This window comes from Leptinotarsa decemlineata, unplaced genomic scaffold (genome assembly GCF_025532065.1).
Source record: "Leptinotarsa decemlineata unplaced genomic scaffold, Ldec_3_MD MMD2_tig00000505_RagTag_RagTag, whole genome shotgun sequence".
NCBI lineage: Eukaryota > Metazoa > Arthropoda > Insecta > Coleoptera > Chrysomelidae > Leptinotarsa > Leptinotarsa decemlineata.
In genome coordinates, this window is record NW_027412549.1 from 20,149,156 (window position 1) to 20,163,324 (window position 14,169).

Genomic DNA, 14,169 nt, shown 5'->3' on the forward strand with positions numbered 1-14,169 from the left:
ACCGTGTCTTACTGATATGAACAATTTTGAAGTAACATATATGCATTTCATTCGTCAACAAGATTGAACTGAGAATACAATCACGTAATCAATAAATTTTTACTTATCAGATTCAATTGGCGAAAAGATGGAATGAAGTGAATGAATTTCACTCAATTTGTTGTAGTCAGTTATAGCGGTTGTGACCAGCAGTACACCAAATAGATACAATAACTACATGAAAGTTCTTGTTGATGATAAGAAAAAGTGAATTAATGTAAGTGAATGAATGTGTTCAAAATAAACTTGAAATAATCAGTTTTCAACACGCTTTCATTACCTTCACTGGTGTGTTTGTAACCGATTCCTTTGGAATTGATTTTGGCTAGCTCCAAACGAACAGATTTATTTTAAACTTTGTACACAGGAATTGTTGACAATACAATTATTTCATAAGTTCATCTCGTTATCTTAATCAGGATTGTCAGGATTGAATAATTTCCCCACACAGTCCCCTGTGTGAGAGCAAGTGAGACAACTACACCGTTTACGCATGCGTAAATATTTCATATTAAAACAAATGGGCTTGAAATAGCCAAACTGAAACGTAGAGAATGAATAATAGTTCAATCAACTAAAAGAAAGTGTCATTAGTTCAAATGAGTCTAAATTCATATTTTCAACAGATATCTTTTCTGAGAAATCATTTTAGGAATATGTCAAGTAACATGACCAATAGTTATGAGTCTTTGTGAGAATTTTTCTGTTATCGTAAAGTGTACCATTTTGTAGCTATATCACATAATTTCAATATGGAACACTTTTCTATTCAAACTGAAAGCGGTATATTTTTCGAAGATTATAATTTTTGATAAAGAAGGGTTTTGACTTTTTACATGTTCATCTTTATACAAAAAATGTGGAATTCTTTCAAAGAAAAGAAGAGATCAATTAATTTCAAAAAGAATTCAATACAAAGATTCGTACCTTGTTTATGCAAAAACTGGGTAAAATGTAATCTTGTAACAACTACTTTCATATAAAAAAGTGAATTACACGAAAGAAAAAATACTGTCGGCACAACTACTTTTACATGAACATTGAACACTTTCTTCTAATCTAAACATTCGTTATGGAGTTGAATCAGATATCATTCACAGGATTTTCACACAATATACAATATGAAAAAATTTCACTTACATGGAACGACAATGGTCCACAACAACAACAACCGATGTGTCGGAAGATTTTCACATTTTTTTTTTTGTATAAAGATAGAGAAGTAGAAAGAAAAATCTTTTTTTCGGTTTCTTTCAAAATAACGACCGTTTAAAATTCAAATAATTCTATAATTCTGATCCTAATCAGTCTATTCACAGTTATTCAGTTGTTTCAACAATAACAGTTTTTGAAGGTGTCTAACTTTTAAATTTCACTTCTGTTCAAGCTCCTTTTTTTACCCACTTTATATTAGCTTAACCTGTATGTATGTATGTTTGCTAACTCTAAAAGCTCGGGATGTATATTGACAGAATTATCGACATTATTATTGCTTGATCTATTCGCGCGCAAATGGCGGTGTACATAAACTTCTCGATATTTCTTGATCTATTCGGGGGCAGATGGCGCTGTATGTGACCTCCTTGATATTTATTGATCTATTCACGGGCAGATGGCGCTGTACATAACCTCCTTGATGGGTTGTTTAAAAGAAAATCAAAATAAAAAATTGATTTCAAGAACTATAAGTGTTATAAAATTTTGTACTACAGATGAAATATTTAGATATTTTCAATAACCCGTGATTTAATACAGAAAAATATTTTGAACGAAACGTAAGATACATTTCAAAATCTAATTTGATTATTTGAAAGCAAACCACAATATGGATTTCAACAATGAAAACGTTATCGTAAAATGTACACCTGAAAAATTCAGATTTCAAAAAATCGAAAAATCAGAATTAAGGTGCTTGATATAAGATATCAAATCGAAAGATTGATTTGAAAAATGAATATAGTTTGGAAAACAAACAAACACGCTTTTCTAGCATATGAAACTAAAAAGTAAAAAATAGATATAGTTGAAGGAAACTGAAAATCACGCTTTTGAAGAATATCGAACTGAAAAGTAAAAATAAATATAGTTTAAAAAATAAGAAACACGCTATTGAAGAACATCGAACTGAAAAGTTCATTTTGTTCAATTCTCATGTTTTCTACTTTTTTGTAGCAACGCGATATTAAAAAAATATGGATAGTACTTTAAAAAAAAATCATTGATTATTTTTTTACTGGATAATTGCTCTAATTCATAAGTAATGAAATACTTTGTATCAAAAGTTTTTACAGCATAATTTTCATGAGTTTGTCAATATGTCTCATTTTCACGAAACTCATACATTTCAAAACTAATAAACACTTTTTCCAGATCTGTGAAAAAAGTCGCTAATCGTTATTGGACCGAAAAAATATCAAAACAGAAATGTGTAGCAAAACAACGTATTTTCAGGACGTATCACTCATCCTAGAGAAGGGACTCAAACAGTACAACAAGACTGAAAATGATCTGAAACAAGATATCCAGATCATAAAGAAATGGGTGGAGAGTCAGCCGCATTTACCTGAAGTACCAGGTTAGTGTAGTGGTTAAATGATTGTACAAAAAAAGTATAATACCCATCTCGTGTCTCGAAGAAAACAAATCATCTGAAGGAACAATTCGTTCAGGCCAGTCTCATCTCCCTACACTGTAGGGTAATGGACTGACACCTATTGGAAAACAATTACTCCCCTGGTTAATACCACGAAGGGCGTTGGATTATATTAGTGCAGGATTCTTCACTGAAATTATTCCTGTATATGCTGTATATTCCTGTATTCCTGTATATGCACAATATATTTTCAATTATTGAAACACACTTGCAGACCGGTTTCGGGTTGTTTGGCCACTCTTCAGTGTAAGGTAGTGTCTATCATCGACATGAAGTCGATGATTTCCGATAATTGAAAAATGAAATTCCTTCAGAGTATCATTTCTCGAACTAGGCTGAAGTGGAAAACAAACGACAGGTTTGTCATCGCTCCATCTGCTCGTAAACGAGGTACTTACCAACCGCATATTCGAAATTTGTCTAAATCCTCGTATAAGAAAAGAAAACTTTTCACATATAGTTTCAGATATGCGGTTGGTTACCTCTTTCACAAGCAGATGATGCGATGACCAACCTGTCGTTTGTTTTCCGCTTCAGCCTAGTTCGAGGAATGAAGGAATTCGATTTTCAATTATCGGAAATCATCGACTATTTATTGATGATACACACTACCTTGCACTGACGAGTGGCAAAACAGCCCGAAACTGGTCTGCAAGTGTGTTCCAATTATTGAAAATCTATCGCGGCAGTTGTATCGCCAACAGCATATGCAGGAATAACTCCAGTGAAGAATCCTGCACTGACACTTGTCGGATATAATCCAACCCCCTTTGTGGTATTAGCCAGACGAGAAGTTGTTTTCTGATAGGTTTCAGTCCATCAAACTACAGTGTATGGAGTTGAGACAGAACGAATAGTTCCTCCAGATGATTTGATTTATAGCCAGTCTTCACTGACTATACGTGTCTAGCGAAGAAGTTAATAAAAGAAGAGAATCACCATAAAAAAATGCTAATATACTTAGTTTTTTCAAATCAATCAACATTATGACAATTTGTACCATTACACTATAATGATGCAGTTTTATTATTGTTCCATTTTCACTGCTCAGAATTTTTAGAATATTCTCCAATGAACTGAAAATCAACTGTATTCTGAGAAGCTGAGTCAGTCTTTATATTGATTCATCGAGAAAAAAATTACGGTTTGCAAAACTTTGCTTTCATAATAAACTCGACGGGTTTCTTCAGATAAAACAATGTGGAAGTGGCATTGAGACCACATGTCAGGTTATCGGATTTCCTTTGCAATGCCGAAGATAAGGTGGTGAAATCTGGAGTTTATGAGCTTAAGTGTTCGAAGTGTAATTGTGTTAATGTAGGAAAATGTGGTCAAAATTCCCGAAAACGGAATGCTGAATATGAAAGGTCCTTCAGACTAGGAAAAAATTATTCTACGTTTTCAAACCATTCCTTGGGATGCAACCACGAGTTTCCGAATCTGAACGACACGGAAATTTTGCAATATGCAAGGAAGTGTTACAACCTCAATTATTAGGAATCCTTGAAAATTCAGAAGCATAAACATTGCGGGTACAACCTGTTGAATGATCAAATCGATTTAGTTTACTCACTAGTTTTCAAATCAGCACATCCGCATTGTGAATTGTAAATTCAGGTACTCAATTAAACCAAGTACCTCTATTATCACCTACAGAAATGCTATAAAAGGGCTAATAAACCATTGTTAGTTCATTGTATGAGTTTGAAAATGTCCTTATAGGTCAAAACTGCAGTAACGTTAGTCACAAATAAAAGTGGTAAAAAACATAAAGAGTTTCAATTCTCTTTTCTTCATCATGATTTCCTACCACGTAATAACGGCTATCTCCATCAATTCATCAATTTCAACATTTCTATTTCAGACGATAACATGTTGACTTGTTTCTTGATGATTAACCAATTCAGCATAGAGAATACCAAAGAAAGGATAGACATGTACTACAGTATGAGATCTTTGTTTCCTGACTTTTTCGACAATAAACATCCACTGTCCCCACATATGTTGAAACTAATGGATACGGTGTGAGTGATAATATCAAAGTTAGATTGTTAGTGTTACATGAATGTTTAACTTCATGAAATTTTTCAGATATTTTCTATCACTACCAAAGGCAACAGAAGAGGGATACCGAGTAAATGTTTTCAAAATTCCCCAGGAAAATAGTTTGTATGACTTGATAGATTTTTGGGCACACACTTATAATATTGCTGACGTGAGGTTTCGGGAAGACTGTATGTATGGAGATATCATAGTCTACGATTTGAAGAATACTAAAATGGCGCATCTTACTCAGGCTACACCTACTTTGATCAAGCAAATTGCGACGCTTTTTCAGGTACTGAATATTTAACAATGCTTGAAAGAATTCAGTTTACTCAATTGTCATCAGTTTTTCTGCTCCATATCCAATTCTAGTTTCATTTTTATGTGAAAATGAAGAGCTTTTTATTTTATGCTGAAATTTTGAATAATAAATTGAATAAAAAATTGAATGATTTCATTTTGGTTAGTTATTATGATATATTTTAACTGTTGGTTTTTAATGCAAAACCTAAATCACTCACTCTTTTTGTTGTATTTATCATAACATAATTGAAGTATATTGTTTCAGTTTCTGCTACAATCCCTTACGATAGGCTCGGAATTGAATTATGAGACTCCAAAAATCACTACCGCCTCTGTTTGCTCAGAAATATGACACCCTTCTTATCTCAGTTAACAAACATCACTCTGAATTAGAAAGAGTCAACAGAAACTTTTTTTTTCCATTTCAATAAAGGAGTTACTAACTCGTTATTTTCAAGTACTCATTTGAAATTCATAACATGTATTACAAAAAATATTACGTTCCATATTAAAAACTCAGAGGGATGAATGATTTTCGAGTTTTCTGAATTCTTCAATATGAGAATATCAATTTGATTCAATTCATTTGTTAGTCAATGAATATTTATATGATAAAATATATAATGAATATTGTCGGTCGAATTTTTTTTGTCAGAAGACTAATATTTTTAATTTCTTTCTGGTTTTGGTTTTATCCATGTTTCATTATAGAAATAATATAATAATAACAAAATTTTCTTATTATTCAGTGGGCTATGCTTGAAGACTGGCAGTAAACAAATCTAAAGAAATGAACTTTAAACGTTCAAGCCAGTCTCGAATATACCTACACAGTAGGTACCTACTATATATATACCTACTATATAATATACCTACTATATTCAAGACTGGCTTGAAGGTTTAGAGTTCATTTCTTTAGATTTATTAACAAAATTGTTTGTTTGTTTTCTCAATATATAACTCAAATCACACTTATTGAAAATGATTTTCTTGCTTTTCTACACAAATACGATTTTGAGACATCGGCCATTAAAAGCCAAGCCACAGAGATAGCCCAATTTATTTAGGTGATACCTTCAAGATGATCATTTTAGGATAAAATATGGCTCATTAAAGAATCACGTTTTGAAAGTACTATTTGACTGAGAAAAACTCTTGATTTTCAAATGTGTCTGAAGGCTGTACCAAGGAGAGATACATTTAAAAAAATGAATTTTCGAAATAAAATTTTGAAACAATAATGACTACTTTCCCGGCTAATACCACGCTGAATATTGAATCAGATATTCATTCAAGATATCTCACAGAGCTTAGTTTCGCACATGTCTCTCGTTTCTCCAGCGTGGTATCAACCAGGGAAGTAGTTATTTTACGGCAGGAATTCACCAGAACCAACTGTGTAGATAGTTGGGAGGAATGAATGTTTCAAAATGTAATTTCCGAATATTTTTTTTCTAACTGAATATTACTCAATCCGTTTAATTTGATGTTGATAAATACAGCTTGTCAAATTTAGGAAGAGACTTGAGAATTTCTGCTCTCTCTCTCTCTTTGGCTAGTACGGTACTAGTGAAAGAGAGAGAGAGTAGAAATTCCCAAGTCTCTTCCTAGATTTGACAAGTTGACCATTCGATTTGATTCAATATGATCCATTCAGAAATGGATTACTGAATTATTACTTGTTATTTTCGTTTCAGAAAGTTTTTAATACCAATGTCGTTCAACAACATTTTATCAACTGTCCGTCATTTGTGGAACCCCTTATATCTTTTGCTGTACAACTGGTGAATTCAAAAATAGACAAAAGGGTAAGTTGTTACAGTAACGTAGGCTACAATTAATGACTTATCGTCAAAGTTGCGGCATTAATGAGATCTTCCAAACGGAGACTACTACAAACACATCACAACCTGTCAGATTCACATCGAAATACTTCAAATCATTGATTGAATTTGCTCACAATAAAAACTTGATAATTCATCTTCATGAAGGCCATCTGCGGAAGTGATATTTGATATCTAATAACAGGTACTTCTCCAGGTACTCAAATATATTGTTACTGGGTAAGAATTGCCTGGTGGCCGAAGGCTTTACAGAAATCGACCAAGGTGAAGGCTTGTCTGGCCATCATTGGTGCCATCAGTGCCATGGAGATTCTTCTAGATCTACCTCCTCTCCACATTTTTCTGGAGAGAGAAGCTAGATGGGCTACCTATAGACTTGTTCCCATTGCCAATTGCACAAATCAATACAATTCATAGTGCAACAGACTGATGGTTGACACTGAAATTCACAGCTTTCTGGAAATGATATCTGACTTTATACCTCCAACTGTCAACTACGAACTGCCTTATAAAGTACTGTTCCCGACTAGAGAGGACTGGATCCTCCGAGAGAAGGAAATATTAAGAGCAGATAGTTGTTGGTTCACAGATGGATCAAAAACACCTTCCGGTTCTGGTGCAGGTTTTCAGTCGCAGACCCAGGACAGAGATACTAACCTGCCTAGGAACCTATGCGACTGTATTTCAAGCGAAAGTTTACACTATTCAATTGTGTGCGGAGAGATTTGAAGAATCCAACCTCATACAAGAGTCAATAAAAATATTCTCGGACAGTCAAGCGGCATTGGAAGCTCTTGACACCTACGAAGCAACGTCTAAATTGGTAGCAAATTGACGAAAACGACTCTCATTGATTGGAAGACTTAACAGATTGTCTCTGGTCTGGATTCCTAGCCATACTGTCATGGAAGGCAATGGGACTACTGACTATCTTGTAAAGAAGCGGGCTGCAAGCAGCTTTATTGGAACAATACTTGTCATTGGCATCGCTTTAGGCTTTGCCAATCAAAATTGAACACGTGGTTGGCAAGAAGATTCATGGACTTCTGGCCGAAACTTCCAGGATGGGCTCACTCCCAGGCGTTTATTCACTCTTCGAAACTTGATATCAAATCAGTTGTTGAACTACAGTAGGGATGAATTACGATGTCTGACAGGCCTTCTTACAGGTCACTGTTAATTGAATCATCAAATGCAGAGACTTGGACTGTGGGAAGACAGTGTGTGTCGCCTCTGTTTGGAAAATGATGAAACAGCACAACACAGCTTCATTTAATTTTCATCGATACATGTCTAAAGTAAGAGGTAAAAATAGGTTATATGTTCGATTCATTGAATATGTAGTAATCAACTGATCCTTGAGAATATTTATTTCATTATGGAGCTATCTTTTGTTTATAATTTTATATAAATTAACTCAATTCATTTCCAGTTTCATTTTCACAAAGATGTGAAATCTCTTCTGGAATTCATCCCAGCCCATGTATTACCAAGTGATTTAGGTGGAACAGAAAAGTCACTACAGGAATTGAATGGTGAGATTTTTTCTATCTGAAATATAATTTTAGGATATGTAAAAACTATACCTACGGATTGAATACACAGCTTCATGAAAGAACCTTTTTTATCCCGAACAACAGAATTTTTTGCATCACTGGAGCCATCGATAGCGAATACAGTTGCTAACAATGGCTGACAAGTTTCTACAGAAACCGTATCTGATATACAGGGTGTTTCTTAACTACGGTACGAAATTTCAGAGGATTTCAGAGGTCGTATTAAAAAAAAATCTTATGAAAATATGTCCAGAGTTGCTCCATTTCTGAGATAGAGGGCGTTGAAGTTTTTAAAAAAAAACGGTATTAATGAATATTATGAATATCCTGACACCGATTTGATTGACATTTGCTTCAGTTACTCGAAGTGATAGGGCGCTTATTAAGCACGAAGTAGATTGAAATTTTTGGGTGCAGTGGCGTCTTAGTGAGCACCAGAGCCGACAATATTGAAAAAAAATAACGCCACTGAATTTTTGTTGTAGTTTTTGATTTTTCCGGATGAGGCAATTGAAAATACAACTTTTTCGTCGCTGGTGTTTTCTTCATATCAGGCTTCGAGAAAAAAAATCACTTATAAAAAGAATCCATGAACAACATGAAATTAAAATAAAAAAAAGCCTTCAGATGATCACATGAATAGAAATCGAGAGGATCATATCAGGACTGCGAGCTGGCCAATTTTGAGGTCCTGCTCATCCAATCCAGCGATATGGGTAGATGATGTCAAGATGCTGTAGGATTCACCTGTTGATCTTGTTGGAAAAAAAATGGGCCGATTAGGTTACCGTCAATTCTTTCTACTCAAACGTTGTTGCTGAAAATGACTTTCTCAAATAATAATACTCTTTATTCAATTTTGCATAATACAAAGAAATGTCTCACAATAAAATGAAGTGAATAAATCCGATGAGCGATAAGTGCTATTGCACTTGTTTCGCCATACAATACCTAAAAATACGGATAACTATAACATACATATACAAGTACTAAACAATAGAAAATTTATAAACAAATACATAGTATATGAAATAATAATCAGAGTAATTATGAAGTTCCTCCCTATTTATGTAAGTCATAATAATTGTGATAATTGTTGCACTTGTTTAGCAGTAAAATGTGATAATGTTTAAAAGGAATGCGAATGATGGAATAGTTACGCAGAAGAATAAACAATGTTAAAGTAAAAACATAGTTCATAAAGTAGTATTAGTGGGGATGACAATAAAGCTCTCATTCATGTGAGCAGTACACAACAACATACTAGAGTTCAGGATTTGTTTAGTAAACATGATCATCGAAAAAGTGATGGACTAGTTGTCTTGGATTCTAAAGAATGAACTTCTTTAATGCATTTTTGAATTGAGGCAGATATATCAATATTTTTAACCGTTCAGGTGATTTATTATATAATTTTGGTGCTAAGTATTGAAAAAAACGTTGTGTTGTTGTTTTCATCATATAGGGAACTGGGTGTTGGTTTCGATTTCGTGTATAGTACGGATGAGTATTGAGAACTGGTGTTTGTGTGGAGTGATATTTTATGAGTGTAAGGGAAAAATATAACTGTCTAGTGTCCATGATTTTTGCTTCCAGGTACAGTGGCTCTGAACTGTATAGTCGATCTTTTGAGAAAATGAGCTTATTTTTGACTTATTCTAGAAGATGTAAGTAGGTTTTTGCTGCAGCTTCCTATCCTAGTATTCCATATCGAAGATGACTTTCCACTAGTGCGTGGTATAGTATTTTTAGTGGGTGTGTTGGTAATATCTTTTTGAGATATTTGAATCTATAGAGAATAGTCTGTAGTCTATTGATAATATATTTTATATGAGAATCTCATCTTGAGTGTGAGTCGATTATGACTCCCAGATATTTAATTTCTTCGAGATGTAAGATATAGCATGGCTTGTCATTTATGTTCACTGTTAAGTTATTGAATATAGGTAAACCAATTTTGTTACAGCTGAAAGGGGCGTAGTTTGTTTTTTCTAAGTTCACTGTGAGCAGTTTACTACTCAAAAATGTTTTTATTTTACTTAAAGTCATTTTGAGTTTTTTCTTTGAGTGCCTCCCAGGTATCAGCAGTATAAAGTATTGCTGTATCATCAGCGAAACCAAGAATTAATCCATCACTTTGAAGAGAGTATAGTTCGTTCACGTATATATTGAAAAGAATGAGTCCTAAGACAGTACCTTGTGGTATTCCCTATTCAATTTTTCTCGTTTTGCTGACAATTTGGTCGAGTTTCACTAGTTGCTATCTATTTGACAGGTAACTTTCGAAGAGCTTGAGGGTCTGTCCTCTTACACCTATATTTTCAACGTAGGGTTTTTTATCAGCCCAAAAATGGTCATTGTGAAAGTTCATAATAGCATATCGTGAAAAATTCGCTTTTTCCGTAAATATAATATTTAAAAAATCATTATTGTGTGCCATCGTATGAATCAACCACCTGCAAAAACATTAATCTTGGGTGGAAATTTCGAGGCAGAACAGCTTGAACCCGTTGTTTGTGAAATGAGTATGAGGTTCTTTTTTTAATTGTCCATACAGGTTTTGGGCGAATTTCAGCTGCAGCGCAATCTTGCTAGTACTATTTGAGGGATCTTCTTCTATCACATCAAGTATAGCAGTTTTTGGTCTTCCACCACCTGTATTTTCATTAAAATTTCCAGTTTTACATAATCTTGCAAGTATGTAGCGTTCTGAATGTTTTAGCACATGGAATTACTTTGTTAAGATATCTGTCCTGGAAAATTCTCTGTGCTTCTTCCGCATTTTCATTTGCATGAATACCAATTAAAAACCTAAAAAGTACAGAGAAATCCTCTGATCCAGAAGAAGAGAAAGTGATAGTTAGGAAATCAGCAGAAGACATGTTGGAAGACATTCATTGTCAGGTTATTCTTTGCTCATTCTTTCGACAACTGTGATAACGAAGAACATGAACACATATTTTGCTAATGTTTTCCACTGTATCAGTATTACAAAAAACAGTACATACCTTTTCCACTCAGTATGGTTATGAAAATTTTCATACTTTTTGTATGTAATAAAACTTTCTTCAAGTATTATCACGATTCTTGTTAGACAAAAGTATTCTATAACTAACGTGAAACATCTTAAAGTTTGAAAAATTTCAACAAAGTGCGACTTTTCAATTTCATTGAGAAGTGCTTACCAGTCCTAGAAACAAAGTTGAGGAACATGCATTGTAGACAATTCTGACCCCTACAATGTGGAATTCTTTTGTAGCCGAAATGCACGAAAAATTGAGTAAAACTGGACGATATTTGATGGAAATATCTATAGATTCACCGATACCGTGTACTGTAATTTTCAATCTGACAGGTTTACAAAACCGCCATTCTTGTGTGGCTATACAAGAGATTTTAAAAAAAATATTGTTCTTGGAACACAGGTAAGAAATACCATTTCAAAGTATTACCTTGCATCAGTGCATCATCCCAACTACCTAAACGTACGATGTAGGTGATCTACTAGAATGATTTCAGCTTCATCCTGCTGATGGATGAACATGAAACATCTGCGAGACTAACCTCATTGAGGTATTTATCTTGCATGAATGCCTGTCAGCTATAACTCAATATTCTGCGTGGTATTGGCCGAGGAAGTAATTGTTTTCTGGCAGGAATTTACCAGAACCTACGGTGAAGGTAGTAGAAAGTGATAAATATTAATCGATTTCATTCTCTTGTACGACACAGTTTGATCTCTGTTAAAAAGAAATAGGCGAAAATCTGAGAAGAGCAACATTTTCGGGTTTTCAAGATGATGACAGGTGCAAAAATGCGGGAATTGTGCATTTTGCATCAGAAATGCAGACCTATCAGGCATTTCATGAGTAAACTTGTCTTTATCAATTGGACCAATATATCTTTTTTCGGTGATCAGTGTCTTTGTGATGCACTGTTTGAAACCTTCGGTATAGTAATGAATATTACTGGAGTACTATCCCAACACCAAACCGTTATTTTAAACACCTCGACACGTGTTTAAATCACCAAGTGATTGGAATATTGAACTTGTATTCAATCTTAAAATTAAATTTAAAATTGAAATTGAACTCAAGGTCAATCTAAAGATTAAATCAATCAATCAATCAATCTTTCTCTTGAAGATGATCACTTGGTAATTCAAACACGTGTCGAGGTGTTGAAAATAATGGTTTGGTGTTGGGAATAAACTCCAGTAATATTCGTGATGAGTGTCGTTGACTGCTGTAGGCATACTTTGGAAACTCTTGAGGCAAACAACTTCAACAGAAGATCACAACTAAATGTTTCAACTCATTATGATTATCGCAAGTATTAGGTGACTTCATGACATTATTTACGCTTTCAGAAAAATGGAAGAAAAAATTTGCTGAATATAAGGATGTATTTGAAAAACTGGCAAAACTGCGAGTAAATGAAAAATTGAGGCCAACTCGATTGGTCAACGATGATGTTCTAGGATTTTATGGAAATTTCAAAAAACTGGAAGTGGATTGAATTTATCTAGGTGGAACCACTAATTATATATGTATTTTTCAAACTGAAATATATTTCGACCTCTTAAGTATATCAAATTTTCGTTTCAATATCTATAGGTTTCACAAATTCTTATTTCATTATCTATTATATTAGTTACTGCCAAATATCAATCCTCAGAACCTGGCATTTCATTACAAGATACATTCCTGAAAAAGAGTACGACTAGTAAAGTTTTGATTATATTCTTCGAAATAACTGAATCAAGTTCAGTACTCAATATTCTCAAGAGAACTTTCCCAAACACAAACTCATTTCTTCAAAAAGTAACTTCATTAGGCCAAGATATATGTTCACTCAAGTTGGAGTGACTATCAGTGACGAAAAATATGTTCTACAAGAAAATATATTCAGATTATGAAAAATCCTAATAATAATAATGATAATAATATGTATTTATCAATTAAAGATTATACAAGGCATAATACATACATAAGTGTATGAAACTTATCAGACTAGTCAAAAAAAGGAAGTAATCTATACATACATAAAATAGAGAGTTTCACAATGTTACGGTATTAGAAAATATGAAATACTGTTTCAAGAAGAAAATTTCTCAAATTATTTTTGAATAGAATATCATACATAAAATTAAAGGTAAAATATGAGCATATGAGATGGTACAAACATACACTATATGTTACAAAGCGACTCCGCCAGCTCCCTCACAAAATGTATAATTTGAGAGAAATCTTAAACATTAAAAATCTAATGACGCTATATAGGTTTTTAACAGAATCAGTTATTAGGTATTGTATCTCCTGGTGGGGTGACACATTTGACTGTAACATGTATAGTCTATAAGCCATGCGACATATTTTAATCACAATAATTCTTAGGAAAAAAACTCTATTGAACAGAACAGCCCTATAAAGAAATCAAGATGTATAACATAAGATTTATTTATATTCATCACTGTCTTATATGGATGTTCAATAATAAATATATTTACTATAGTGAAAAGATAAAAAAACACTAGTTCTGTCGAAAATTCAAATGTAATAATTCCCATTTTTAAAAAACTCATACACAACGAACAATTTTCTATTTTGGACCTAAATTTTACAATATACAAAACCGCAGTTTGAAAGAAAACATCTCCTTCAACAAGTACAAAACTGGTATAAAACAATTCATCAACCATAACTATTTAACACTAGTGAAGTTACTA

The 14,169-nt window shown here is 33.4% G+C and overlaps 1 protein-coding gene across 1 annotated transcript; it reads left to right on the forward strand.

Annotated features, from left to right (window-relative positions):
• The first annotated feature begins 101 nt into the window (after positions 1–101).
• Positions 102–13,036, forward strand: LOC111503318 (retinol-binding protein pinta). The gene is made up of 7 exons (XM_023157601.2): positions 102–256; positions 2,410–2,614; positions 4,557–4,716; positions 4,784–5,030; positions 6,739–6,849; positions 8,318–8,420; positions 12,811–13,036. The coding sequence occupies exons 2-7, from the start codon at positions 2,464–2,466 to the stop codon at positions 12,957–12,959; spliced, it is 921 nt and encodes a 306-aa protein (XP_023013369.1). The 5' UTR covers positions 102–256; positions 2,410–2,463; the 3' UTR covers positions 12,960–13,036.
• Positions 13,037–14,169: the final 1,133 nt, after the last annotated feature.